Source organism: Blennius ocellaris (genome assembly GCF_963422515.1).
Source record: "Blennius ocellaris genome assembly, chromosome: 1".
NCBI classification, from domain to species: domain Eukaryota; kingdom Metazoa; phylum Chordata; class Actinopteri; order Blenniiformes; family Blenniidae; genus Blennius; species Blennius ocellaris.
The window spans coordinates 37,280,986-37,305,722 of NC_137650.1; the positions used below are offsets into that span (position 1 = coordinate 37,280,986).

Here is a 24,737-nt window from a genome sequence, read left to right on the forward strand (position 1 = left end):
ACCTTTGACGTAACGTTTGACTTGACACCTTTGACGTGACCTTTGATGTGACGTTTGACTTGACGTGATGGTTGATGTGACATGACCTTTGACGTGACGTGACCTTTGACGTAACGGTTGATGTGACGTGACCTTTGACTTGACGTGACCTTTGACGTGACGCTTGACCTTTGACGTGACGCTTGACGTTTGACTTGACGTGACCTTTGACGTGACATGACCTTTGACGTGACGTGACCTTTGACGTGACGTGACCTTTGACTTGACGTGACCTTTGAACTTTGACGTGACCTTTGACATGATGTGACCTTTGACGTGACCTTTGACGCTACGTGACCTTTGACGTAACGTTTGACTTGACACCTTTGACGTGACCTTTGATGTGACGTTTGACTTGACGTGATGGTTGATGTGACATGACCTTTGACGTGACGTGACCTTTGACGTAACGGTTGATGTGACGTGACCTTTGACGTGACGCTTGACGTTTGACTTGACATGACGTTTGACGTTTGCCGTTCCGCCGTAGGGCTGCTGCAGGTGGAGCTGAAGAGCAGGACGACGTGTTTCTGGCGGCGTCAGAAGGGCAAGCCGGACAGCTACCTGGCCACCATCGAGGCCATCTACTACTTCCTGAAGGACTTCCACCAGCTGGGCCTGCTGCAGCCGTACGGCGGCGAGTACGACAACCTGCTCTTCTTCTACACCTTCCTGCACTCCGTCGTCAACAAGGCCAAGAGGCTGGCGGGGAAGACCTGAGCGGAGGTGGGGGCGGGCCGGACCGACGCTTCCTGCAGGTCCTCGGAGCTCCTGGGTGTTTTTTTTTTTTTTTTTTTTAACGCTTTGTATTTATTATTCACAGGATTTGTAAACACGAAGCTTGAAGCTGTTGTTTGAATCAAACCAAGGAATGTTTTGTTACGGTTCCGGCTCCTGACTGGAATCAGATGGTGACCAACATAAAGAAGTGTATTTCATGTTCATCTCATGGTTTTTCTTCCTGGTTTCAACTCTTATTACAGATATATCTAGATTTCTATATATCAAGTGGAAACACTAAGAACTCACAGTTCAGACCAGGCGTCTTCAACCTGTGTGACACTTTCAGTAAATTCAATGGAAATTTCTGATTTGATGTGCAGATAATTCTTCAAAATGGTCGAATCTCCTGGATTAAAAACATAAATAGATACATGAATTAATTTCATAAATAATTACATTTCTCCGTTGGCGAGATGAATAAAGGATCAATCAAAACAGCTCGTATCGCTAAAAGCAGATCAAATAATCAAAACTACTGCAAAACAGTTCAAATGGTTGTAAAATTTGTAAAAAACAATCCAATGATGGTCAACTTGCTAACAAAGCTAATGCTGTGCTAACAATGCGCTAACAGAGCTAACGCTATGCTAACAGCCGCTATAAAGAGCTAAAATGGCCAAAGTAGGACAAACTGAGGAAAAAGAATAAAAACACGGTAAATACTTTATTTTAAACTAATCCACTTTTGCATTTGAGAAATTCTCGTCCTTTTATCTTCAGCAAAGTCATATTATGAATATTTTCCACTTTAATAACCTCACATTTGTTACAAACCAAATAAATACGTTAACCAGACGCACCCTGACCCTTGAAGCCCCTGCGAGTCTGAACACAACAACAACAACAACAACAACAACCGCACTGTTGTTGACGTGGTCAGATTAGCAGCATCAGTGGGTAGCTAGCAGTAGACGTCCGCTAGCAGTAGACCTCCGCGAGCAGTAGACCTCCGCTAGCAGTAGACCTCCCGGGTCTCGGCCTGCAGGCGGTCGCAGGTCTTCTTGGCGTCCCCCAGCAACGTGGACGTGTTGGACTTGTAGAAGACGGGGTTGTCCAGGCCCAGGGTGCGCACCATCACCATCAGGGTGCGCTTCATCACCATCAGGGTGCGCACCATCACCATCAGGGTGCGCTTCATCACCATCAGGGTGCGCTTCATCACCATCAGGGTGCGCTTCATCACCACCAGGGTGCGCACCATCACCATCAGGGTGCGCACCATCACCATCAGGGTGCGCACCATCACCATCAGGGTGCGCTTCATCACCATCAGGGTGCGCTTCATCACCATCAGGGTGCGCTTCATCACCACCAGGGTGCGCTTCATCACCATCAGGGTGCGCTTCATCACCACCAGGGTGCGCTTCATCACCATCAGGGTGCGCTTCATCACCATCAGGGTGTGCTTCATCACCATCAGGGTGCGCACCATCACCACCAGGGTGCGCTTCATCACCACCAGGGTGCGCTTCATCACCATCAGGGTGCGCTTCATCACCATCAGGGTGCGCACCATCACCATCAGGGTGCGCTTCATCACCATCAGGGTGCGCTTCATCACCATCAGGGTGCGCTTCATCACCATCAGGGTGCGCTTCATCACCATCAGGGTGCGCTTCATCACCATCAAGGTGCGCTTCATCACCATCAAGGTGCGCTTCATCACCATCAGGGTGTGCTTCATCACCATCAGGGTGCGCTTCATCACCATCAGGGTGCGCACCATCACCATCAGGGTGTGCTTCATCACCATCAGGGTGCGCTTCATCACCACCAGGGTGCGCACCATCACCATCAGGGTGCGCTTCATCACCATCAGGGTGCGCTTCATCACCATCAGGGTGCGCTTCATCACCACCAGGGTGCGCACCATCACCATCAGGGTGCGCTTCATCACCATCAGGGTGCGCTTCATCACCATCAGGGTGCGCACCATCACCATCAGGGTGCGCTTCATCACCATCAGGGTGCGCTTCATCACCATCAGGGTGCGCTTCATCACCATCAGGGTGCGCTTCATCACCATCAGGGTGCGCACCATCACCATCAGGGTGCGCACCATCACCATCAGGGTGTGCTTCATCACCATCAGGGTGCGCTTCATCACCATCAGGGTGCGCTTCATCACCATCAGGGTGCGCACCATCACCATCAGGGTGCGCTTCATCACCATCAGGGTGCGCTTCATCACCATCAGGGTGCGCACCATCACCATCAGGGTGTGCTTCATCACCATCAGGGTGCGCTTCATCACCACCAGGGTGCGCACCATCACCATCAGGGTGCGCTTCATCACCATCAGGGTGTGCTTCATCACCATCAGGGTGTGCTTCATCACCATCAGGGTGCGCTTCATCACCATCAGGGTGCGCTTCATCACCATCAGGGTGCGCACCATCACCATCAGGGTGTGCTTCATCACCATCAGGGTGCGCTTCATCACCATCAGGGTGTGCTTCATCACCATCAGGGTGCGCACCATCACCATCAGGGTGCGCTTCATCACCATCAGGGTGCGCTTCATCACCATCAGGGTGCGCACCATCACCATCAGGGTGTGCTTCATCACCATCAGGGTGCGCTTCATCACCACCAGGGTGCGCACCATCACCATCAGGGTGCGCTTCATCACCATCAGGGTGCGCTTCATCACCATCAGGGTGCGCACCATCACCATCAGGGTGTGCTTCATCACCACCAGGGTGCGCACCATCACCATCAGGGTGCTTCATCACCATCAGGGTGTGCTTCATCACCATCAGGGTGCGCTTCATCACCATCAGGGTGCGCTTCATCACCATCAGGGTGCGCTTCATCACCACCAGGGTGCGCTTCATCACCATCACCTGGAGTTCAGGAGGAAACGTCACTTCACGCTGAGCGGCGCCACGCGGCGCCACACGGCGCCACGCGGCTCCAGAGGCTTTGTTAAGGAGAGGACCAGGACTCCCGGACCTGTTTGGACTTCCACACCTCCAGGACCGGCAGGCCGGCGGTGAGGGACTTGGGGTCCTCTTGTGCAGCGGGGACCTTTACTGTCCCTGTACTGCAGGACACACACACACACACACACACACACACACACACACACACACACACACACACACACACACACACACACACTCTCCTACTGGACCGTCTCCTGAAGGCCACGGTTAAATGATTATTACGAGCTTCTGTACGTCCCAGGATTCAAACTAGCAGACTTCCTCGCTCCCTTTCCAGCTGGCGTTCAACCAGCAACCATTCCTTCACTTGTTGTGGAGGAGGAGGTGCAGGCCCTCAGTGTGGAGGAGACGGAGGCTGGAGGAGGAGGTGCAGGTGCTGATATATATATATATCCATCCATCCATCCATTGTCTACCGCTTATCCAGGCCGGGTCGCGGAGGCAGCAGTCTGAGCAGAGTGGCCCAGACTCCCCTCACCTAGACTGTCCTCCAGCTCTCAAGGTGTTCCCAGGCCATAGAGAGACATAGTCCCTCCAGGTGTTCCCAGGCCATAGAGAGACATAGTCCCTCCAGGTGTTCCCAGGCCATAGAGAGACATAGTCCCTCCAGGTGTTCCCAGGCCATAGAGAGACATAGTCCCTCCAGGTGTTCCCAGGCCATAGAGAGACATAGTCCCTCCAGGTGTTCCCAGGCCATAGAGAGACATAGTCCCTCCAGGTGTTCCCAGGCCATAGAGAGACATAGTCCCTCCAGGCGTTCCCAGGCCATAGAGAGACATAGTCCCTCCAGGTGTTCCCAGGCCATAGAGAGACATAGTCCCTCCAGGCGTTCCCAGGCCATAGAGAGACATAGTCCCTCCAGGTGTTCCCAGGCCATAGAGAGACATAGTCCCTCCAGGTGTTCCCAGGCCATAGAGAGACATAGTCCCTCCAGGCGTTCCCTGGCCATAGAGAGACATAGTCCCTCCAGGTGTTCCCAGGCCATAGAGAGACATAGTCCCTCCAGGCGTTCCCTGGCCATAGAGAGACATAGTCCCTCCAGGTGTTCCCAGGCCATAGAGAGACATAGTCCCTCCAGGCGTTCCCTGGCCATAGAGAGACATAGTCCCTCCAGGTGTTCCCAGGCCATAGAGAGACATAGTCCCTCCAGGTGTTCCCAGGCCATAGAGAGACATAGTCCCTCCAGGTGTTCCCAGGCCATAGAGAGACATAGTCCCTCCAGGTGTTCCCAGGCCATAGAGAGACATAGTCCCTCCAGCGTGTCCTGGGTCTGCCCCGAGGCCTCCTACCGGAGGGACATGCCCGGAACACCTCCCTGGGGAGGCGCCCGGGGGGGCATCCGAAATAGATGCCCGAGCCACCTCAGCTGTGGTATGTATATATATATATATATATATATATATATATATATATATATATATATATATATATATATATATATATATATATATATATATATATATATATATATATATATATATATATATATATATATATATATATATGTTTAAAGATGTTTAAAGATGTGTAAAGGTGTGTAAAGATGTTTAAAGGTGTTTAAAGGTGATTAAATATGTTTAAAGATGTTTAAAGGTGATTAAAGGTGCTTAAAGATGTTTAAAGATGTTTAAAGGTGATTAAAGGTGCTTAAAGATGTTTAAAGGTGTTTAAAGGTGATTAAAGGTGCTTAAAGATGTTTAAAGGTGTTTAAAGGTGTTTAAAGATGTTTAAAGGTGTTTAAAGGTGATTAAAGATGTTTAAAGATGTTTAAAGGTGTTTAAAGGTGATTAAAGATGTTTAAAGATGTTTAAAGATGTTTAAAGATGTTTAAAGGTGCTTAAAGATGTTTAAAGGTGATTAAAGGTGCTTAAATATGTTTAAAGATGTTTAAAGGTGAATAAAGGTGCTTAAAGGTGATTAAAGGTGTTTAAAGATGTTTAAAGGTGTTTAAACATGTTTAAAGGTGTTTAAAGGGGACTAAAGATGTTTAAAGGTGTTTAAACATGTTTAAAGATGTTTAAAGATGTTTAAAGATGCTTAAAGGTGTTTAAAGGGGACTAAAGATGTTTAAAGGCGTTTAAACATGTTTAAAGATGTTTAAAGGTGTTTAAAGGTGTTTAAAGGTGTTCAACGATGTTTAAAGGTGTTTAAAGATGTTTAAAGATGTTTAAAGGTGATTAAAGGTGATTAAAGGTGTTTAAAGATGTTTAAAGGTGTTTAAAGGTGTTTAAAGGTGTTTAAAGGTGTTTAAAGGTGATTAAAGGTGCTTAAAGATGTTTAAAGGTGTTTAAAGGTGTTTAAAGATGTTTAAAGATGTTTAAAGGTGCTTAAAGATGCTTAAAGGTGATTAAAGGTGTTTAAAGATGTTTAAAGGTGTTTAAAGGTGATTAAAGGTGTTTAAAGATGTTTAAAGATGTTTAAAGGTGATTAAAGGTGTTTAAAGATGTTTAAAGGTGTTTAAAGATGCTTAAAGGTGTTTAAAGGTGATTAAAGATGTTTAAAGGTGTTTAAACATGTTTAAAGATGTTTAAAGGTGTTTAAAGGTGTTTAAAGATGTTTAAAGGTGTTTAAAGGTGTTTAAAGGGGTTCAACGATGTTTAAAGGTGTTTAAAGATGTTTAAAGGTGATTAAAGGTGCTTAAAGATGTTTAAAGGTGTTTAAAGGTGTTTAAAGATGTTTAAAGATGTTTAAAGGTGCTTAAAGATGCTTAAAGGTGATTAAAGGTGTTTAAAGATGTTTAAAGGTGTTTAAAGGTGATTAAAGGTGTTTAAAGATGTTTAAAGATGTTTAAAGGTGATTAAAGGTGTTTAAAGATGTTTAAAGGTGTTTAAAGATGCTTAAAGGTGTTTAAAGGTGATTAAAGATGTTTAAAGGTGTTTAAACATGTTTAAAGGTGTTTAAAGGTGTTTAAAGATGTTTAAAGGTGTTTAAAGGTGTTTAAAGGGGTTCAACGATGTTTAAAGGTGTTTAAAGATGTTTAAAGGTGATTAAAGGTGCTTAAAGGTGATTAAAGGTGTTTAAAGATGTCTAAAGGTCATTAAAGGTGATTAAAGGTGTTTATAGATGTTTAAAGGTCATTAAAGATGTTTAAAGGTGTTTAAAGGTGTTTAAAGGTGTTTAAAGGTGATTAAAGATGTTTAAAGGTGTTTAAAGGTGTTTAAAGATGTTTAAAGATGTTTAAAGGTGTTTAAAGGTGTTTAAAGGTGTTCAACGATGTTTAAAGGTGTTTAAAGGTGTTTAAAGATGCTTAAAGGTGTTTAAAGGTGTTTAAAGATGTTTAAAGGTGTTTAAAGGTGTTTAAAGGTGTTTAAAGACGTTTAAAGGTGTTTAAAGGTGTTTAAAGATGTTTAAAGGTGTTTAAAGGTGTTTAAAGATGTTTAAAGATGTTTAAAGGTGTTTAAAGGTGTTTAAAGGTGTTCAACGATGTTTAAAGGTGTTTAAAGATGTTTAAAGGTGTTTAAAGGTGCTTAAAGGTGTTTAAAGGTGCTTAAAGGTGTTTAAAGGTGTTTAAAGGGGACTAAAGATGTTTAAAGGTGTTTAAAGGTGCTTAAAGGTGTTTAAAGGTGTTTAAAGGGGACTAAAGATGTTTAAAGGTGTTTAAAGGTGCTTAAAGGTGTTTAAAGGTGTTTAAAGGGGACTAAACATGTTTAAAGATGTTTAAAGATGTTTAAAGATGTTTAAAGGTGATTAAAGGTGCTTAAAGATGTTTAAAGATGTTTAAAGGTGATTAAAGGTGCTTAAAGATGTTTAAAGGTGTTTAAAGGTGATTAAAGGTGCTTAAAGATGTTTAAAGGTGTTTAAAGGTGTTTAAAGATGTTTAAAGGTGTTTAAAGGTGATTAAAGATGTTTAAAGATGTTTAAAGGTGTTTAAAGGTGATTAAAGATGTTTAAAGATGTTTAAAGATGTTTAAAGATGTTTAAAGGTGCTTAAAGATGTTTAAAGGTGATTAAAGGTGCTTAAATATGTTTAAAGATGTTTAAAGGTGAATAAAGGTGCTTAAAGGTGATTAAAGGTGTTTAAAGATGTTTAAAGGTGTTTAAACATGTTTAAAGGTGTTTAAAGGGGACTAAAGATGTTTAAAGGTGTTTAAACATGTTTAAAGATGTTTAAAGATGTTTAAAGATGCTTAAAGGTGTTTAAAGGGGACTAAAGATGTTTAAAGGCGTTTAAACATGTTTAAAGATGTTTAAAGGTGTTTAAAGGTGTTTAAAGGTGTTCAACGATGTTTAAAGGTGTTTAAAGATGTTTAAAGATGTTTAAAGGTGATTAAAGGTGATTAAAGGTGTTTAAAGATGTTTAAAGGTGTTTAAAGGTGTTTAAAGGTGTTTAAAGGTGTTTAAAGGTGATTAAAGGTGCTTAAAGATGTTTAAAGGTGTTTAAAGGTGTTTAAAGATGTTTAAAGATGTTTAAAGGTGCTTAAAGATGCTTAAAGGTGATTAAAGGTGTTTAAAGATGTTTAAAGGTGTTTAAAGGTGATTAAAGGTGTTTAAAGATGTTTAAAGATGTTTAAAGGTGATTAAAGGTGTTTAAAGATGTTTAAAGGTGTTTAAAGATGCTTAAAGGTGTTTAAAGGTGATTAAAGATGTTTAAAGGTGTTTAAACATGTTTAAAGATGTTTAAAGGTGTTTAAAGGTGTTTAAAGATGTTTAAAGGTGTTTAAAGGTGTTTAAAGGGGTTCAACGATGTTTAAAGGTGTTTAAAGATGTTTAAAGGTGATTAAAGGTGCTTAAAGATGTTTAAAGGTGTTTAAAGGTGTTTAAAGATGTTTAAAGATGTTTAAAGGTGCTTAAAGATGCTTAAAGGTGATTAAAGGTGTTTAAAGATGTTTAAAGGTGTTTAAAGGTGATTAAAGGTGTTTAAAGATGTTTAAAGATGTTTAAAGGTGATTAAAGGTGTTTAAAGATGTTTAAAGGTGTTTAAAGATGCTTAAAGGTGTTTAAAGGTGATTAAAGATGTTTAAAGGTGTTTAAACATGTTTAAAGGTGTTTAAAGGTGTTTAAAGATGTTTAAAGGTGTTTAAAGGTGTTTAAAGGGGTTCAACGATGTTTAAAGGTGTTTAAAGATGTTTAAAGGTGATTAAAGGTGCTTAAAGGTGATTAAAGGTGTTTAAAGATGTCTAAAGGTCATTAAAGGTGATTAAAGGTGTTTATAGATGTTTAAAGGTCATTAAAGATGTTTAAAGGTGTTTAAAGGTGTTTAAAGGTGTTTAAAGGTGATTAAAGATGTTTAAAGGTGTTTAAAGGTGTTTAAAGATGTTTAAAGATGTTTAAAGGTGTTTAAAGGTGTTTAAAGGTGTTCAACGATGTTTAAAGGTGTTTAAAGGTGTTTAAAGATGCTTAAAGGTGTTTAAAGGTGTTTAAAGATGTTTAAAGGTGTTTAAAGGTGTTTAAAGGTGTTTAAAGATGTTTAAAGGTGTTTAAAGGTGTTTAAAGATGTTTAAAGGTGTTTAAAGGTGTTTAAAGATGTTTAAAGATGTTTAAAGGTGTTTAAAGGTGTTTAAAGATGTTTAAAGGTGTTTAAAGGTGTTTAAAGGTGTTCAACGATGTTTAAAGGTGTTTAAAGATGTTTAAAGATGCTTAAAGGTGTTTAAAGATGCTTAAAGGTGTTTAAAGGGGACTAAAGATGTTTAAAGGTGTTTAAACATGTTTAAAGATGTTTAAAGGTGTTTAAAGGTGTTTAAAGGTGTTCAACGATGTTTAAAGGTGTTTAAAGATGTTTAAAGGTGTTTAAAGGTGCTTAAAGGTGTTTAAAGGTGCTTAAAGGTGTTTAAAGGTGTTTAAAGGGGACTAAAGATGTTTAAAGGTGTTTAAAGGTGCTTAAAGGTGTTTAAAGGTGTTTAAAGGGGACTAAAGATGTTTAAAGGTGTTTAAAGGTGCTTAAAGGTGTTTAAAGGTGTTTAAAGGGGACTAAACATGTTTAAAGATGTTTAAAGATGTTTAAAGATGTTTAAAGGTGTTTAAAGATGCTTAAAGGTGTTTAAAGGTGATTAAAGATGTTTAAAGGCGTTTAAACATGTTTAAAGATGTTTAAAGGTGTTTAAAGGTGTTTAAAGGTGTTCAACGATGTTTAAAGGTGTTTAAAGGTGTTTAAAGATGTTTAAAGATGTTTAAAGGTGATTAAAGGTGCTTAAAGATGTTTAAAGGTGTTTAAAGGTGTTTAAAGATGTTTAAAGATGTTTAAAGGTGATTAAAGGTGCTTAAAGGTGATTAAAGGTGTTTAAAGATGTTTAAAGGTGTTTAAAGGTGTTTAAAGATGTTTAAAGATGTTTAAAGGTGATTAAAGGTGCTTAAAGATGTTTAAAGGTGTTTAAAGGTGTTTAAAGATGTTTAAAGATGTTTAAAGGTGCTTAAAGATGCTTAAAGGTGATTAAAGGTGTTTAAAGATGTTTAAAGGTGTTTAAAGGTGATTAAAGGTGTTTAAAGATGTTTAAAGATGTTTAAAGGTGATTAAAGGTGTTTAAAGATGTTTAAAGGTGTTTAAAGATGCTTAAAGGTGTTTAAAGGTGATTAAAGATGTTTAAAGGTGTTTAAACATGTTTAAAGATGTTTAAAGGTGTTTAAAGGTGTTTAAAGATGTTTAAAGGTGTTTAAAGGTGTTTAAAGGGGTTCAACGATGTTTAAAGGTGTTTAAAGATGTTTAAAGGTGATTAAAGGTGCTTAAAGGTGATTAAAGGTGTTTAAAGATGTCTAAAGGTCATTAAAGGTGATTAAAGGTGTTTATAGATGTTTAAAGGTCATTAAAGATGTTTAAAGGTGTTTAAAGGTGATTAAAGGTGCTTAAAGGTGTCTAAAGGTCATTAAAGGTGATTAAAGGTGTTTATAGATGTTTAAAGGTCATTAAAGATGTTTAAAGGTGTTTAAAGGTGATTAAAGGTGCTTAAAGGTGATTAAAGGTGTTTAAAGGTGTTTAAAGGTGATTAAAGATGTTTAAAGGTGTTTAAAGGTGATTAAAGGTGCTTAAAGGTGATTAAAGGTGTTTAAAGGTGTTTAAAGGTGATTAAAGATGTTTAAAGGTGTTTAAAGGTGTTTAAAGATGTTTAAAGGTGTTTAAAGGTGTTTAAAGGGGTTCAACGATGTTTAAAGGTGTTTAAAGGTGTTTAAAGATGCTTAAAGGTGTTTAAAGATGCTTAAAGGTGTTTAAAGGGGACTAAAGATGTTTAAAGGTGTTTAAACATGTTTAAAGATGTTTAAAGGTGTTTAAAGGTGTTTAAAGGTGTTCAACGATGTTTAAAGGTGTTTAAAGATGTTTAAAGGTGTTTAAAGGTGCTTAAAGGTGTTTAAAGGTGTTTAAAGGGGACTAAAGATGTTTAAAGGTGTTTAAAGGTGCTTAAAGGTGTTTAAAGATGTTTAAAGGTCATTAAAGGTGATTAAAGGTGTTTATAGATGTTTAAAGGTCATTAAAGATGTTTAAAGGTGTTTAAAGGTGATTAAAGGTGCTTAAAGGTGATTAAAGGTGTTTAAAGGTGTTTAAAGGTGATTAAAGATGTTTAAAGGTGTTTAAAGGTGATTAAAGGTGCTTAAAGGTGATTAAAGGTGTTTAAAGGTGTTTAAAGGTGATTAAAGATGTTTAAAGGTGTTTAAAGGTGTTTAAAGATGTTTAAAGGTGTTTAAAGGTGTTTAAAGGGGTTCAACGATGTTTAAAGGTGTTTAAAGGTGTTTAAAGATGCTTAAAGGTGTTTAAAGATGCTTAAAGGTGTTTAAAGGGGACTAAAGATGTTTAAAGGTGTTTAAACATGTTTAAAGATGTTTAAAGGTGTTTAAAGGTGTTTAAAGGTGTTCAACGATGTTTAAAGGTGTTTAAAGATGTTTAAAGGTGTTTAAAGGTGCTTAAAGGTGTTTAAAGGTGTTTAAAGGGGACTAAAGATGTTTAAAGGTGTTTAAAGGTGCTTAAAGGTGTTTAAAGGTGTTTAAAGGGGACTAAACATGTTTAAAGATGTTTAAAGATGTTTAAAGATGTTTAAAGGTGTTTAAAGATGCTTAAAGGTGTTTAAAGGGGACTAAAGATGTTTAAAGGTGTTTAAACATGTTTAAAGATGTTTAAAGGTGTTGAAAGGTGTTTAAAGGTGTTCAACGATGTTTAAAGGTGTTTAAAGATGTTTAAAGGTGTTTAAAGGTGCTTAAAGGTGTTTAAAGGTGTTTAAAGATGTTTAAAGGTCATTAAAGGTGATTAAAGGTGTTTATAGATGTTTAAAGGTCATTAAAGATGTTTAAAGGTGTTTAAAGGTGATTAAAGGTGCTTAAAGGTGATTAAAGGTGTTTAAAGGTGTTTAAAGGTGTTTAAACATGTTTAAAGATGTTTAAAGGTGTTTAAAGGTGTTTAAAGGTGATTAAAGATGTTTAAAGGTGTCTAAAGGTGTTTAAACATGTTTAAAGATGCTTAAAGGTGTTTAAAGGGGACTAAAGATGTTTAAAGGTGTTTAAACATGTTTAAAGATGTTTAAAGATGTTTAAAGATGTTTAAAGGTGTTTAAAGATGCTTAAAGGTGTTTAAAGGGGACTAAAGATGTTTACAGGCGTTTAAACATGTTTAAAGATGTTTAAAGGTGTTTAAAGGTGTTTAAAGGTGTTCAACGATGTTTAAAGGTGTTTAAAGATGTTTAAAGATGTTTAAAGATGTTTAAAGGTGATTAAAGATGTTTAAAGGTGTTTAAAGGTGTTTAAACATGTTTAAAGATGTTTAAAGGTGTTTAAAGGTGTTTAAACATGTTTAAAGATGTTTAAAGGTGTTTAAAGGTGATTAAAGATGTTTAAAGGTGTTTAAAGGTGTTTAAACATGTTTAAAGATGTTTAAAGGTGTTTAAAGGTGTTTAAAGATGTTTAAAGGTGTTTAAAGGTGTTTAAACATCTTTAAACATGTTTAAAGATGTTTAAAGGTGATTAAAGGTGTTTAAAGATGTCTAAAGGTCATTAAAGGTGATTAAAGGTGTTTATAGATGTTTAAAGGTCATTAAAGATGTTTAAAGGTGTTTAAAGGTGATTAAAGGTGCTTAAAGGTGATTAAAGGTGTTTAAAGGTGTTTAAAGGTGATTAAAGATGTTTAAAGGTGTTTAAAGGTGTTTAAAGATGTTTAAAGGTGTTTAAAGGTGTTTAAAGGTGTTCAACGATGTTTAAAGGTGTTTAAAGGTGTTTAAAGATGCTTAAAGGTGTTTAAAGATGCTTAAAGGTGTTTAAAGGGGACTAAAGATGTTTAAAGGTGTTTAAACATGTTTAAAGATGTTTAAAGGTGTTTAAAGGTGTTTAAAGGTGTTCAACGATGTTTAAAGGTGTTTAAAGGTGTTTAAAGATGCTTAAAGGTGTTTAAAGATGTTTAAAGGTGTTTAAAGGGGACTAAAGATGTTTAAAGGTGTTTAAACATGTTTAAAGATGTTTAAAGATGTTTAAAGATGTTTAAAGGTGTTTAAAGATGCTTAAAGGTGTTTAAAGGGGACTAAAGATGTTTAAAGGTGTTTAAACATGTTTAAAGATGTTTAAAGATGTTTAAAGATGTTTAAAGGTGTTTAAAGATGCTTAAAGGTGTTTAAAGGGGACTAAAGATGTTTAAAGGCGTTTAAAGATGTTTAAAGGTGTTTAAAGGTGTTTAAAGATGTTTAAAGGTGTTTAAAGGTGCTTAAAGGTGTTTAAAGGTGATTAAAGGTGCTTAAAGGTGATTAAAGGTGTTTAAAGATGTTTAAAGGTCATTAAAGGTGATTAAAGGTGTTTATAGATGTTTAAAGGTCATTAAAGATGTTTAAAGGTGTTTAAAGGTGATTAAAGGTGCTTAAAGGTGATTAAAGGTGTTTAAAGGTGTTTAAAGGTGTTTAAACATGTTTAAAGATGTTTAAAGGTGTTTAAAGATGTTTAAAAGTGATTAAAGGTGCTTAAAGGTGATTAAAGGTGTTTAAAGGTGTTTAAAGGTGATTAAAGATGTTTAAAGGTGTTTAAAGGTGTTTAAAGATGTTTAAAGGTGTTTAAACATGTTTAAAGATGTTTAAAGGTGTTCAACGATGTTTAAAGGTGTTTAAAGATGTTTAAAGGTGTTTAAAGGTGTTTAAAGGTGTTCAACGATGTTTAAAGGTGTTTAAAGGTGTTTAAAGGTGCTTAAAGGTGTTTAAAGGTGATTAAAGGTGTTTAAAGATGTTTAAAAGTGATTAAAGGTGCTTAAAGGTGATTAAAGGTGTTTAAAGATGTTTAAAGGTCATTAAAGGTGATTAAAGGTGTTTATAGATGTTTAAAGGTCATTAAAGATGTTTAAAGGTGTTTAAAGGTGATTAAAGGTGTTTAAAGGTGATTAAAGATGTTTAAAGATGTTTAAAGGTGTTTAAAGGTGCTTAAAGATGCTTAAAGGTGATTAAAGGTGTTTAAAGGTGATTAAAGGTGCTTAAAGGTGATTAAAGGTGTTTAAAGATGTTTAAAGGTCATTAAAGGTGATTAAAGGTGTTTATAGATGTTTAAAGGTCATTAAAGATGTTTGAAGGTGTTTAAAGGTGATTAAACATGTTTAAAGATGTTTAAAGGTGTTTAAAGGTGTTTAAAGATGTTTAAAAGTGATTAAAGGTGCTTAAAGGTGATTAAAGGTGTTTAAAGGTGTTTAAAGGTGATTAAAGATGTTTAAAGGTGTTTAAAGGTGTTTAAAGATGTTTAAAGGTGTTTAAACATGTTTAAAGATGTTTAAAGGTGTTCAACGATGTTTAAAGGTGTTTAAAGATGTTTAAAGGTGTTTAAAGGTGTTTAAAGGTGTTCAACGATGTTTAAAGGTGTTTAAAGGTGTTTAAAGGTGCTTAAAGGTGTTTAAAGATGTTTAAAGGTGTTTAAAGGGGACTAAAGATGTTTAAAGGTGTTTAAACATGTTTAAAGATGTTTAAAGATGTTTAAAGATGTTTAAAGGTGTTTAAAGATGCTTAAAGGTGTTTAAAGGGGACTAAAGATGTTTAAAGGTGTTTAAACATGTTTAAAGATGTTTAAAGATGTTTAAAGATGTTTAAAGGTGTTTAAAGATGCTTAAAGGTGTTTAAAGGGGACTAAAGATGTTTAAAGGCGTTTAAAGATGTTTAAAGGTGTTTAAAGGTGTTTAAAGATGTTTAAAGGTGTTTAAAGGTGCTTAAAGGTGTTTAAAGGTGATTAAAGGTGCTTAAAGGTGATTAAAGGTGTTTAAAGATGTTTAAAGGTCATTAAAGGTGATTAAAGGTGTTTATAGATGTTTAAAGGTCATTAAAGATGTTTAAAGGTGTTTAAAGGTGATTAAAGGTGCTTAAAGGTGATTAAAGGTGTTTAAAGGTGTTTAAAGGTGTTTAAACATGTTTAAAGATGTTTAAAGGTGTTTAAAGATGTTTAAAAGTGATTAAAGGTGCTTAAAGGTGATTAAAGGTGTTTAAAGGTGTTTAAAGGTGATTAAAGATGTTTAAAGGTGTTTAAAGGTGTTTAAAGATGTTTAAAGGTGTTTAAACATGTTTAAAGATGTTTAAAGGTGTTCAACGATGTTTAAAGGTGTTTAAAGATGTTTAAAGGTGTTTAAAGGTGTTTAAAGGTGTTCAACGATGTTTAAAGGTGTTTAAAGGTGTTTAAAGGTGCTTAAAGGTGTTTAAAGGTGATTAAAGGTGTTTAAAGATGTTTAAAAGTGATTAAAGGTGCTTAAAGGTGATTAAAGGTGTTTAAAGATGTTTAAAGGTCATTAAAGGTGATTAAAGGTGTTTATAGATGTTTAAAGGTCATTAAAGATGTTTAAAGGTGTTTAAAGGTGATTAAAGGTGTTTAAAGGTGATTAAAGATGTTTAAAGATGTTTAAAGGTGTTTAAAGGTGCTTAAAGATGCTTAAAGGTGATTAAAGGTGTTTAAAGGTGATTAAAGGTGCTTAAAGGTGATTAAAGGTGTTTAAAGATGTTTAAAGGTCATTAAAGGTGATTAAAGGTGTTTATAGATGTTTAAAGGTCATTAAAGATGTTTGAAGGTGTTTAAAGGTGATTAAACATGTTTAAAGATGTTTAAAGGTGTTTAAAGGTGTTTAAAGATGTTTAAAAGTGATTAAAGGTGCTTAAAGGTGATTAAAGGTGTTTAAAGGTGTTTAAAGGTGATTAAAGATGTTTAAAGGTGTTTAAAGGTGTTTAAAGATGTTTAAAGGTGTTTAAACATGTTTAAAGATGTTTAAAGGTGTTCAACGATGTTTAAAGGTGTTTAAAGATGTTTAAAGGTGTTTAAAGGTGTTTAAAGGTGTTCAACGATGTTTAAAGGTGTTTAAAGGTGTTTAAAGGTGCTTAAAGGTGTTTAAAGGTGATTAAAGGTGTTTAAAGGTGTTCAACGATGTTTAAAGGTGTTTAAAGGTGTTTAAAGGTGCTTAAAGGTGTTTAAAGGTGATTAAAGGTGTTTAAAGATGTTTAAAAGTGATTAAAGGTGCTTAAAGGTGATTAAAGGTGTTTAAAGATGTTTAAAGGTCATTAAAGGTGATTAAAGGTGTTTATAGATGTTTAAAGGTCATTAAAGATGTTTAAAGGTGTTTAAAGGTGATTAAAGGTGTTTAAAGGTGATTAAAGATGTTTAAAGATGTTTAAAGGTGTTTAAAGGTGCTTAAAGATGCTTAAAGGTGATTAAAGGTGTTTAAAGGTGATTAAAGGTGCTTAAAGGTGATTAAAGGTGTTTAAAGATGTTTAAAGGTCATTAAAGGTGATTAAAGGTGTTTATAGATGTTTAAAGGTCATTAAAGATGTTTGAAGGTGTTTAAAGGTGATTAAAGGTGCTTAAAGGTGATTAAAGGTGTTTAAAGGTGTTTAAAGGTGTTTAAAGATGTTTAAAGGTGTTTAAACATGTTTAAAGATGTTTAAAGGTGTTTAAAGGTGTTTAAAGGTGTTTAAAGATGTTCAACGATGTTTAAAGATGTTTAAAGATGTTTAAAGGTGTTTAAAGATGTTCAACGATGTTTAAAGATGTTTAAAGATGTTTAAAGGTGTTTAAAGGTGTTTAAAGGTGTTTAAACATGTTTAAAGGTGTTTAAAGGTGTTTAAAGATGTTTAAAGGTGTTTAAAGGTGTTTAAAGGTGTTTAAAGGTGTTTAAAGATGTTTAAAGGTGTTTAAAGATGTTTAAAGGTGTTTAAAGGTGTTTAAAGATGTTCAACAATGTTTAAAGATGTTTAAAGATGTTTAAAGGTGTTTAAAGGTGTTTAAAGGTGATTAAAGATGTTTAAAGGTGTTTAAAGGTGTTTAAAGATGTTTAAAGATGTTCAACGATGTTTAAAGATGTTTAAAGATGTTTAAAGGTGTTTAAAGATGTTCAACGATGTTTAAAGATGTTTAAAGATGTTTAAAGGTGTTTAAAGGTGTTTAAAGGTGTTTAAACATGTTTAAAGGTGTTTAAAGGTGTTTAAAGATGTTTAAAGGTGCTTAAAGGTGCTTAAAGATGTTTAAAGGTGTTTAAAGATGTTTAAAGGTGTTTAAAGATGTTTAAAGGTGTTTAAAGGTGTTTAAAGATGTTCAACAATGTTTAAAGATGTTTAAAGATGTTTAAAGGTGTTTAAAGGTGTTTAAAGGTGATTAAAGATGTTTAAAGGTGTTTAAAGGTGTTTAAAGATGTTTAAAGGTGTTTAAAGGTGTTTAAAGGTGATTAAAGATGTTTAAAGATGTTTAAAGATGTTCAACGATGTTTAAAGATGTTTAAAGGTGTTTAAAGGTGTTTAAAGGTGATTAAAGATGTTTAAAGGTGTTTAAAGGTGTTTAAAGATGTTTAAAGGTGTTTAAACATGTTTAAAGATGTTTAAAGGTGTTTAAAGGTGTTTAAAGGTGTTTAAAGGTGTTCAACGATGTTTAAAGATGTTTAAAGATGTTTAAAGGTGTTTAAAGATGTTTAAAGGTGTTTAAACATGTTTAAAGATGTTTAAAGGTGTTTAAAGATGTTCAACGATGTTTAAAGATGTTTAAAGGTGTTTAAAGGTTTTTAAAGGTGATTAAAGATGTTTAAAGATGTTTAAAGGTGTTTAAAGATGTTTAAAGGTGTTTAAACATGTTTAAAGATGTTTAAAGGTGTTTAAAGGTGTTTAAAGGTGATTAAAGATGTTTAAAGGTGTATAAAGGTGTTTAAAGATGTTTAAAGGTGTTTAAACATGTTTAAAGATGTTTAAAGGTGTTTAAAGGTGTTTAAAGGTGTTTAAAGATGTTTAAAGGTGTTTAAACATGTTTAAAGATGTTTAAAGGTGTTTAAAGGTGCTTAAAGGTGATTAAAGGTGTTTAAAGGTGTTTAAAGGTCATTAAAGGTGATTAAAGGTGTTTAAAGATGTTTAAAGGTGTTTAAAGATGTTTAAAGGTGTTTAAACATGTTTAAAGATGTTTAAAGGTGTTTAAAGGTGCTTAAAGGTGATTAAAGGTGTTTAAAGGTGTTTAAAGGTCATTAAAGATGTTTAAAGGTGTTTAAAGGTGATTAAAGGTGCTTAAAGGTGATTAAAGGTGTTTAAAGGTGTTTAAAGATGTTTAAAGGTGTTTAAAGGTGTTCAAAGATGTTTAAAGGTGTTTAAAGGTGTTTAAAGGTGCTTAAAGGTGTTTAAAGATGTTTAAAGGTGTTTAAAGGTGTTTAAAGGTGATTAAAGGTGATTAAAGGTGATTAAAGGTGTTTAAAGGTGATTAAAGATGTTTAAAGGTGTTTAAAGGTGTTTAAAGATGTTTAAAGGTGTTTAAAGATGTTTAAAGGTGTTTAAACATGTTTAAAGGTGTTCAACGATGTTTAAAGGTGTTTAAAGATGTTTAAAGGTGTTTAAAGGTGTTTAAAGGTGTTTAAAGATGTTTAAAGGTGTTTAAAGATGTTTAAAGATGTTTAAAGGTGTTTAAAGGTGTTTAAAGATGTTTAAAGGTGTTTAAACATGTTTAAAGGTGTTTAAAGGTGTTTAAAGGTGTTCAACGATGTTTAAAGGTGTTTAAAGATGTTTAAAGGTGTTTAAAGGTGTTTAAAGGTGCTTAAAGGTGTTTAAAGATGTTTAAAGGTGTTTAAAGGTGTTTAAAGATGTTTAAAGGTGATTAAAGGTGTTTAAAGGTGATTAAAGGAGTTGAAAGGTGTTTAAAGGAGTTTAAAGGTGATTAAAGGTGTTTAAAGGTGTTTAAAGATGTTTAAAGGTATTTAAAGGTGTTTAAAGGTGTTTAAAGGTGATTAAAGGAGTTTAAAGTGATTAAAGGAGTTTAAAGGAGGAGACAGTCCTGTCAGCTCGGCTCCACATTCCCGTCGTTAGAAAACAACTCAACCGTTTTAGTGAATTTCAATAAGTTCCCGTTTGTGTGTAAAACAAATTGAATGTTGAAAAGGGCTCAGAGTATTAAATACTCTAATATATCTAGAACATGTTTCACTGGTGGACATTTAACCAGTTTGTAGTGTTTTAGCCCCTTTTAGACAGTTTGTTCACTTCTCTTTCTAGATTTCCTCTGAACTGTTTGATTTCCGCCATGTTTCTTTTGTTTCTAGTCATTTTGGCCATTTCATTTATTTTAAAGCTCATTTTTACAAATGTAACCATTTTAATTTGTAGGAATTTGACTTTTCTTGTCCTTTGTAACAGTTGATAACTTCAGCCATTTAAAATTCAAGTCGTCTCGCCGTTTTAACCATTTCATTCTTTTCCCTGTTATTGCTGCTTGACCTTCAAAGCCGTTGAGCCTCGTTACCTTTTAACCATCTTTAGCCCTTTTCTTTGATCTTAGTTGACAAACTATTTTAGCACAAACGGTCCTATTTGTCCCCTTGAACTTAAAGATAGTATGCATTTTGAAAGCAGTTGCGATTTTCAAACAAAAGAGAGACGAGATGTTTAGAAAGCGGCAGATGTTTCCAGCTGCTGAACGTGTTTCATCTTTATTGTGTAGAAGCAGCCGGAGCCGAGACGAGAACTTCCAGATCAAAGACCATCAAAGCAAACTAACACACAAAACTCTACATTTAATTTGCTCGCAGCTAAAAATAGATTCTTTTAAATAATAATAGTACAGAGGACGCTGGGCTTCGTCACACTCTTTCTCTCAGGGAAAAGTGAGCTTCCTGTCCCCCCAGGTCACCTGTCCCCCCAGGTCACCTGTCCCCCCAGGTCACCTGTCCCCCCAGGTCACCTGTCCCTCCAGGTCACCTGTTCCTCCAGGTCACCTGTCCCCCCAGGTCACCTGGTGTTCCAGGTCACCTGTCCCCCCAGGTCACCTGTCCCTCCAGGTCACCTGTCCCTCCAGGTCACCTGGTGCAGTACCAGCTGCCACCAGCAGGGGCAGCCAAGCAACCTCTTCAGTCACCAGTTCTCCAGCCAATCACAGCTCAGTATTTCTTCTATTTGTTCTTCTTCTTCTTCTTCTTCAACGTCGTCTGGTTCTGATCCTCACAGTGTCTGTTACAGGAGGAGAGGGTTGAGGGGGACCAGAGGGACTGGGACCAGGGGGACCAGAGGGACCAGGGGGACCAGGGGGACCAGAGGGTTGAGGGGGACCAGAGGGACCAGGGGGACTGGGACCAGAGGGACCAGAGGGTTGAGGGGGACCAGAGGGTTGAGGGGGACCAGAGGGTTGAGGGGGACCAGAGGGACCAGAGAGTTGAGGGGGACCAGAGGGTTGAGGGGGACCAGAGGCACCAGGGGGACTGGGACCAGAGGGACCAGAGGGTTGAGGGGGACCAGGGGGACTGGGACCAGAGGGTTGAGGGGGACCAGAGGGACCAGGGGGACTGGGACCAGAGGGACCAGGGGGACCAGAGGGTTGAGGGGGACCAGGGGGACTGGGTTTAGAGGGACCAGAGGGACTGGGACCAGAGGGTTGAGGGGGACCAGGGGGCCTGGGTTCAGAGGGACCAGAGGGTTGAGGGGGACTAGAGGGACCAGGGGGACTGGGACCAGAGGGACCAGAGGGTTGAGGGGGACCAGGGGGACTGGGTGTAGAGGGACCAGAGGGACTGGGACCAGAGGGTTGAGGGGGACCAGGGGGCCTGGGTTCAGAGGGACCAGAGGGACTGGGACCAGAGGGTTGAGGGGGACCAGGGGGACGGGGTCAGGACCACTGGCAGGAGCAGTCGGTGGGCTCCTGGACCTGGTAGGGGACCCAGGTTGCGTTGCTGCTGCAGTAGAGCTGCACCATGCGGCGCTGCAGCCCCGTCTCCCTGCAGCACTTGCAGAAGCGAGCGTACGTGTTGATGTTGTAGTTGTAGATGCTGGCGGAGGGACACTTCCCGTCACAGGACACCATGTTGACCTGAGGACACAGGGGGGACGTCAGGACCTGGACTGCACCTGCTGGACTGCACCTGCTGGACTACACCTGCTGGACTACACCTGCTGGACTACACCTGCTGGACTACACCTGCTGGACTACACCTGCTGGACTGCACCTGCTGGACTACACCTCTTCAAGGTCCTCCAGCAGTACTGACCATCTCCAGACCTGGACCGACGCCCCAGAAGTGAAGACTGTGTGTTCTCGTTCTCTCTCTCTCTCTCTCTACCTCTCTCTCTCTACCTCTACCTCTCTCTCTCTACCTCTCTCTACCTCTACCTCTCTCTCTACCTCTACCTCTCTCAACCTCTCTCTACCCCTCTCTCTCTCTCTACCTCTACCTCTCTCTACCTCTCTCTCTCTACCTCTACCTCTCTCTCTCTCTCCCTCTACCTCTCTCTACCTCTCTCTCTCTACCTCTACCTCTCTCTACCTCTCTCTCTCTCTCTCTACCTCTACCTCTCTCTCTCTACCTCTACCTCTCTCTCTCTACCTCTCTCTACCTCTCTCTCTCTACCTCTACCTCTCTCAAGCCCTCTCTCTCTACCTCTCTCTCTCTCTACCTCTCTTTCTCTCTACCTCTCTCTCTCTCTCTCTCTCCCTCTCTCTCTCTACCTCTCTCTCTCTACCTCTCTTTCTCTCTCTCTACCTCTCTCTCTCTCTACCTCTACCTCTCTCTCTCTACCTCTCTCTCTCTACCTCTCTCTCTCTACCTCTACCTCTCTCTACCTCTCTCTCTACCTCTCTCTCTACCTCTACCTCTCTCAACCTCTCTCTACCTCTCTCTACCTCTCTCTCTCTACCTCTACCTCTCTCTACCTCTCTCTCTCTACCTCTAACTCTCTCTACCTCTCTACCTCTCTCTCTCTACCTCTACCTCTCTCTACCTCTCTTTCTCTCTACCTCTCTTTCTCTCTACCTCTCTTTCTCTCTACCTCTCTACCTCTCTCTCTCTCTCTCTCTACCTCTCTCTCTCTCTCTCTCAACCTCTCTCAACCTCTCTCTCTACCTCTCTCTCTCTACCTCTCTCTCTACCTCTCTCTCTCTCTACCTCTACCGCTCTTTCTCTCTACCTCTCTCAACCTCTCTCTCTACCTCTCTCTCTACCTCTCTCTCTCTCTACCTCTACCGCTCTTTCTCTCTACCTCTCTCTACCTCTCTCTCTCTACCTCTACCTCTCTCAACCTCTCTCTCTCTCTCTACCTCTCTCTACCTCTCTCTCTCTCTACCTCTAACAACCTCTCTCTCTCTACCTCTACCTCTCTTTCTCTCTACCTCTCTCTCTCTCTACCTCTCTTTCTCTCTACCTCTCTCTCTATCTCTCTACCTCTACCTCTCTTTCTCTCTCTCTCTCTCTCTTAAAAAGTGTGTTGCTCCAAGCAGCCAATCAGAATCAAACCCTCTAAAGTGTCATCGAGGGTTCAGCCAATCACAGTCAAGGTAGGCTGCTCCCCTTTGACTCCACCCACAATGGCACATGGCACCACGAGAGGAAGTACTTCCTCCTCTTCCCACAGATGGGCGTGTGTGGGCGGAGCCAGTCTAGCTCACACAGACACAGCAGATTCTGAATGTAGCTCCTATGATCCAATATTCTAATGGAGGAGAATCAATGAGGACCTGGAAACCTTGAATACATTAGTCTTGTTCTTAGTCTCTTATTCTTAGTCTCTTGTTCTTGGTCTTGTTCTTGTTCTCTTATTCTTAGTCTCTTGTTCTTGGTCTTGTTCTTATTCTCTTATTCTTGTTCTTATTCTCTTGTTCTTATTCTCTTATTCTTGTTCTTATTCTCTTGTTCTTGTTCTTATTCTCTTGTTCTTATTCTCTTATTCTTATTATCTTATTCTTGTTCTCTTGTTCTTGTTCTTATTCTTGTTCTTATTCTCTTATTCTTGTTCTTATTCTTGTTCTTATTCTCTTGTTCTTGTTCTTATTCTTGTTCTTATTCTTATTATCTTATTCTTGTTCTTATTCTCTTGTTCTTGTTCTTATTCTTGTTCTTATTCTCTTATTCTTATTATCTTATTCTTGTTCTTATTCTCTTGTTCTTGTTCTTATTCTCTTGTTCTTATTCTTGTTCTTATTCTTATTCTTGTTCTGGTTCTGGTTCTAGTTCTGGTTCTTATTCTCTTGTTCTTATTCTTGTTCTTATTCTTATTCTTATTCTTGTTCTTATTCTTGTTCTTATTCTCTTGTTCTTGTTCTTATTCTTGTTCTTATTCTGGTTCTGGTTCTTGTTCTTATTCTTATTCTTATTCTTGTTCTTATTCTTGTTCTTATTCTCTTGTTCTTGTTCTTATTCTTGTTCTTATTCTTATTCTTGTTCTCTTGTTCTTATTCTGGTTCTTCTAGAATGTTCCGTCAAAGTGCAGTTGGTCTATTTGAGGCCAGAACGAGAGAAGACGTACGGGTCTGTTGCTGCGACAGTCGTTCTTCCTGATGGTCATTCTGACCGTCACCTTCTGACACGACTTCCCGTCTTCTTTACCTGCTCACATCACAAACAACAGCAAACCATCATCACAACAAACAAGCGTCTTCACAGCAGACGACAGACGGTCGTCATGGAGACGATCACGAGAAAGATCAAAAGACTTTCAGCAACAAGTTCGGCTCTAAAAAGCACAAAGAAACAGAAACTTCATGTCGACGGGATTATTCATGCCGTTAGAGGGGATTAGATTGTGTTTGGAAATAATCAAGACAACAAAGAAATAAAAATGCTCCTTTGACAAAAGTTGAGAAAACTGAAAGAGGCGATGAGGCATTTGTTCTTTTCATGTATATATTCTGTCACGTTCTATAATATCTGTCGAACTGCAGCCAGGAAACCCTGACATATCATGACTTTGCATTATGGGATGTTTAACACGGGTTTAACACCAGTTTAACACCAGATTAACATCAATTTAACACCGGATTAACACCAGTTTAACACCAGTTTAACACCAGATTAACATCAATTTAACACCGGATTAACACCAGTTTAACACCAGATTAACACCGGTTTAACACCGGTTTAACACCAGATTAACACCAGATTAACACCGGTTTAACACCGGTTTAACACCAGATTAACACCAGATTAACACCGGTTTAACACCGGTTTAACACCAGATTAACACCGGATTAACACCGGTTTAACACCGGTTTAACACCAGATTAACACCAGATTAACATCAGATTAACATCAGATTAACACCAGATTAACACCAGATTAACACCAGATTAACACCAGATTAACACCGGTTTAACACCGGTTTAACACCAGATGAACACCAGATTAACATCAGATTAACATCAGATTAACACCAGTTTAACACCAGATTAACACCAGATTAACACCGGTTTAACACCAGATTAACACCAGTTTAACACCGGTTTAACACCAGATTAACACCAGATTAACACCAGTTTAACACCAGATTAACATCAGATTAACACCAGATTAACACCAGTTTAACACCAGATTAACACCGGTTTAACACCGGTTTAACACCAGATTAACATCAGATTAACACCAGTTTAACACCAGATTAACATCAGATTAACACCAGTTTAACACCAGTTTAAGTTTAAGGTAAATAAAGGACTCATGCCTCGGCGCCCCTGTCAGTCGTCTCCACCGCAGCCCCCCCACCAACTCCTACTGACGAGACATGCAGACGAGTCCGGACGACTCCGGCAGACGACTGTGCCACTACCAACAGCACATTGTTGGCAGTCAACAATGCACTGTCCAGACAGTGCTGGAGGACATGTGGTCCGGGGGACACGTGG

General features: G+C 37.7%; 2 protein-coding genes across 3 annotated transcripts in view; one reads left to right on the forward strand and one right to left on the reverse strand.

Moving 5' to 3' along the window:
* The window catches only part of dtwd1 (DTW domain containing 1), a 5,398-nt gene extending 4,422 nt beyond the window's left edge, over positions 1 to 976 (forward strand). The window contains exons 5-6 of one of the 2 annotated variants that reach the window (XM_080498998.1): positions 530 to 765; positions 863 to 976. In XM_080498998.1, coding sequence (XP_080355124.1) covers positions 530 to 759 — 230 coding nt within the window. In that variant the 3' untranslated portion in view covers positions 760 to 765; positions 863 to 976. Of the gene's footprint in view, positions 1 to 529 lie in introns of both variants that reach the window. The other variant, XM_080498997.1, reaches the window with a different exon arrangement.
* Positions 977 to 20,721: 19,745 nt separating this feature from the next.
* The window catches only part of otog (otogelin), a gene marked incomplete at its 5' end in the record, with an annotated part of 62,857 nt that continues 58,841 nt past the window's right edge, over positions 20,722 to 24,737 (reverse strand). Inside the window, 2 exons of the mRNA XM_080498512.1 lie at positions 20,722 to 20,936; positions 23,366 to 23,445. Coding sequence (XP_080354638.1) covers positions 20,736 to 20,936; positions 23,366 to 23,445 — 281 coding nt within the window. The remainder of the gene's footprint in view (positions 20,937 to 23,365; positions 23,446 to 24,737) is intronic.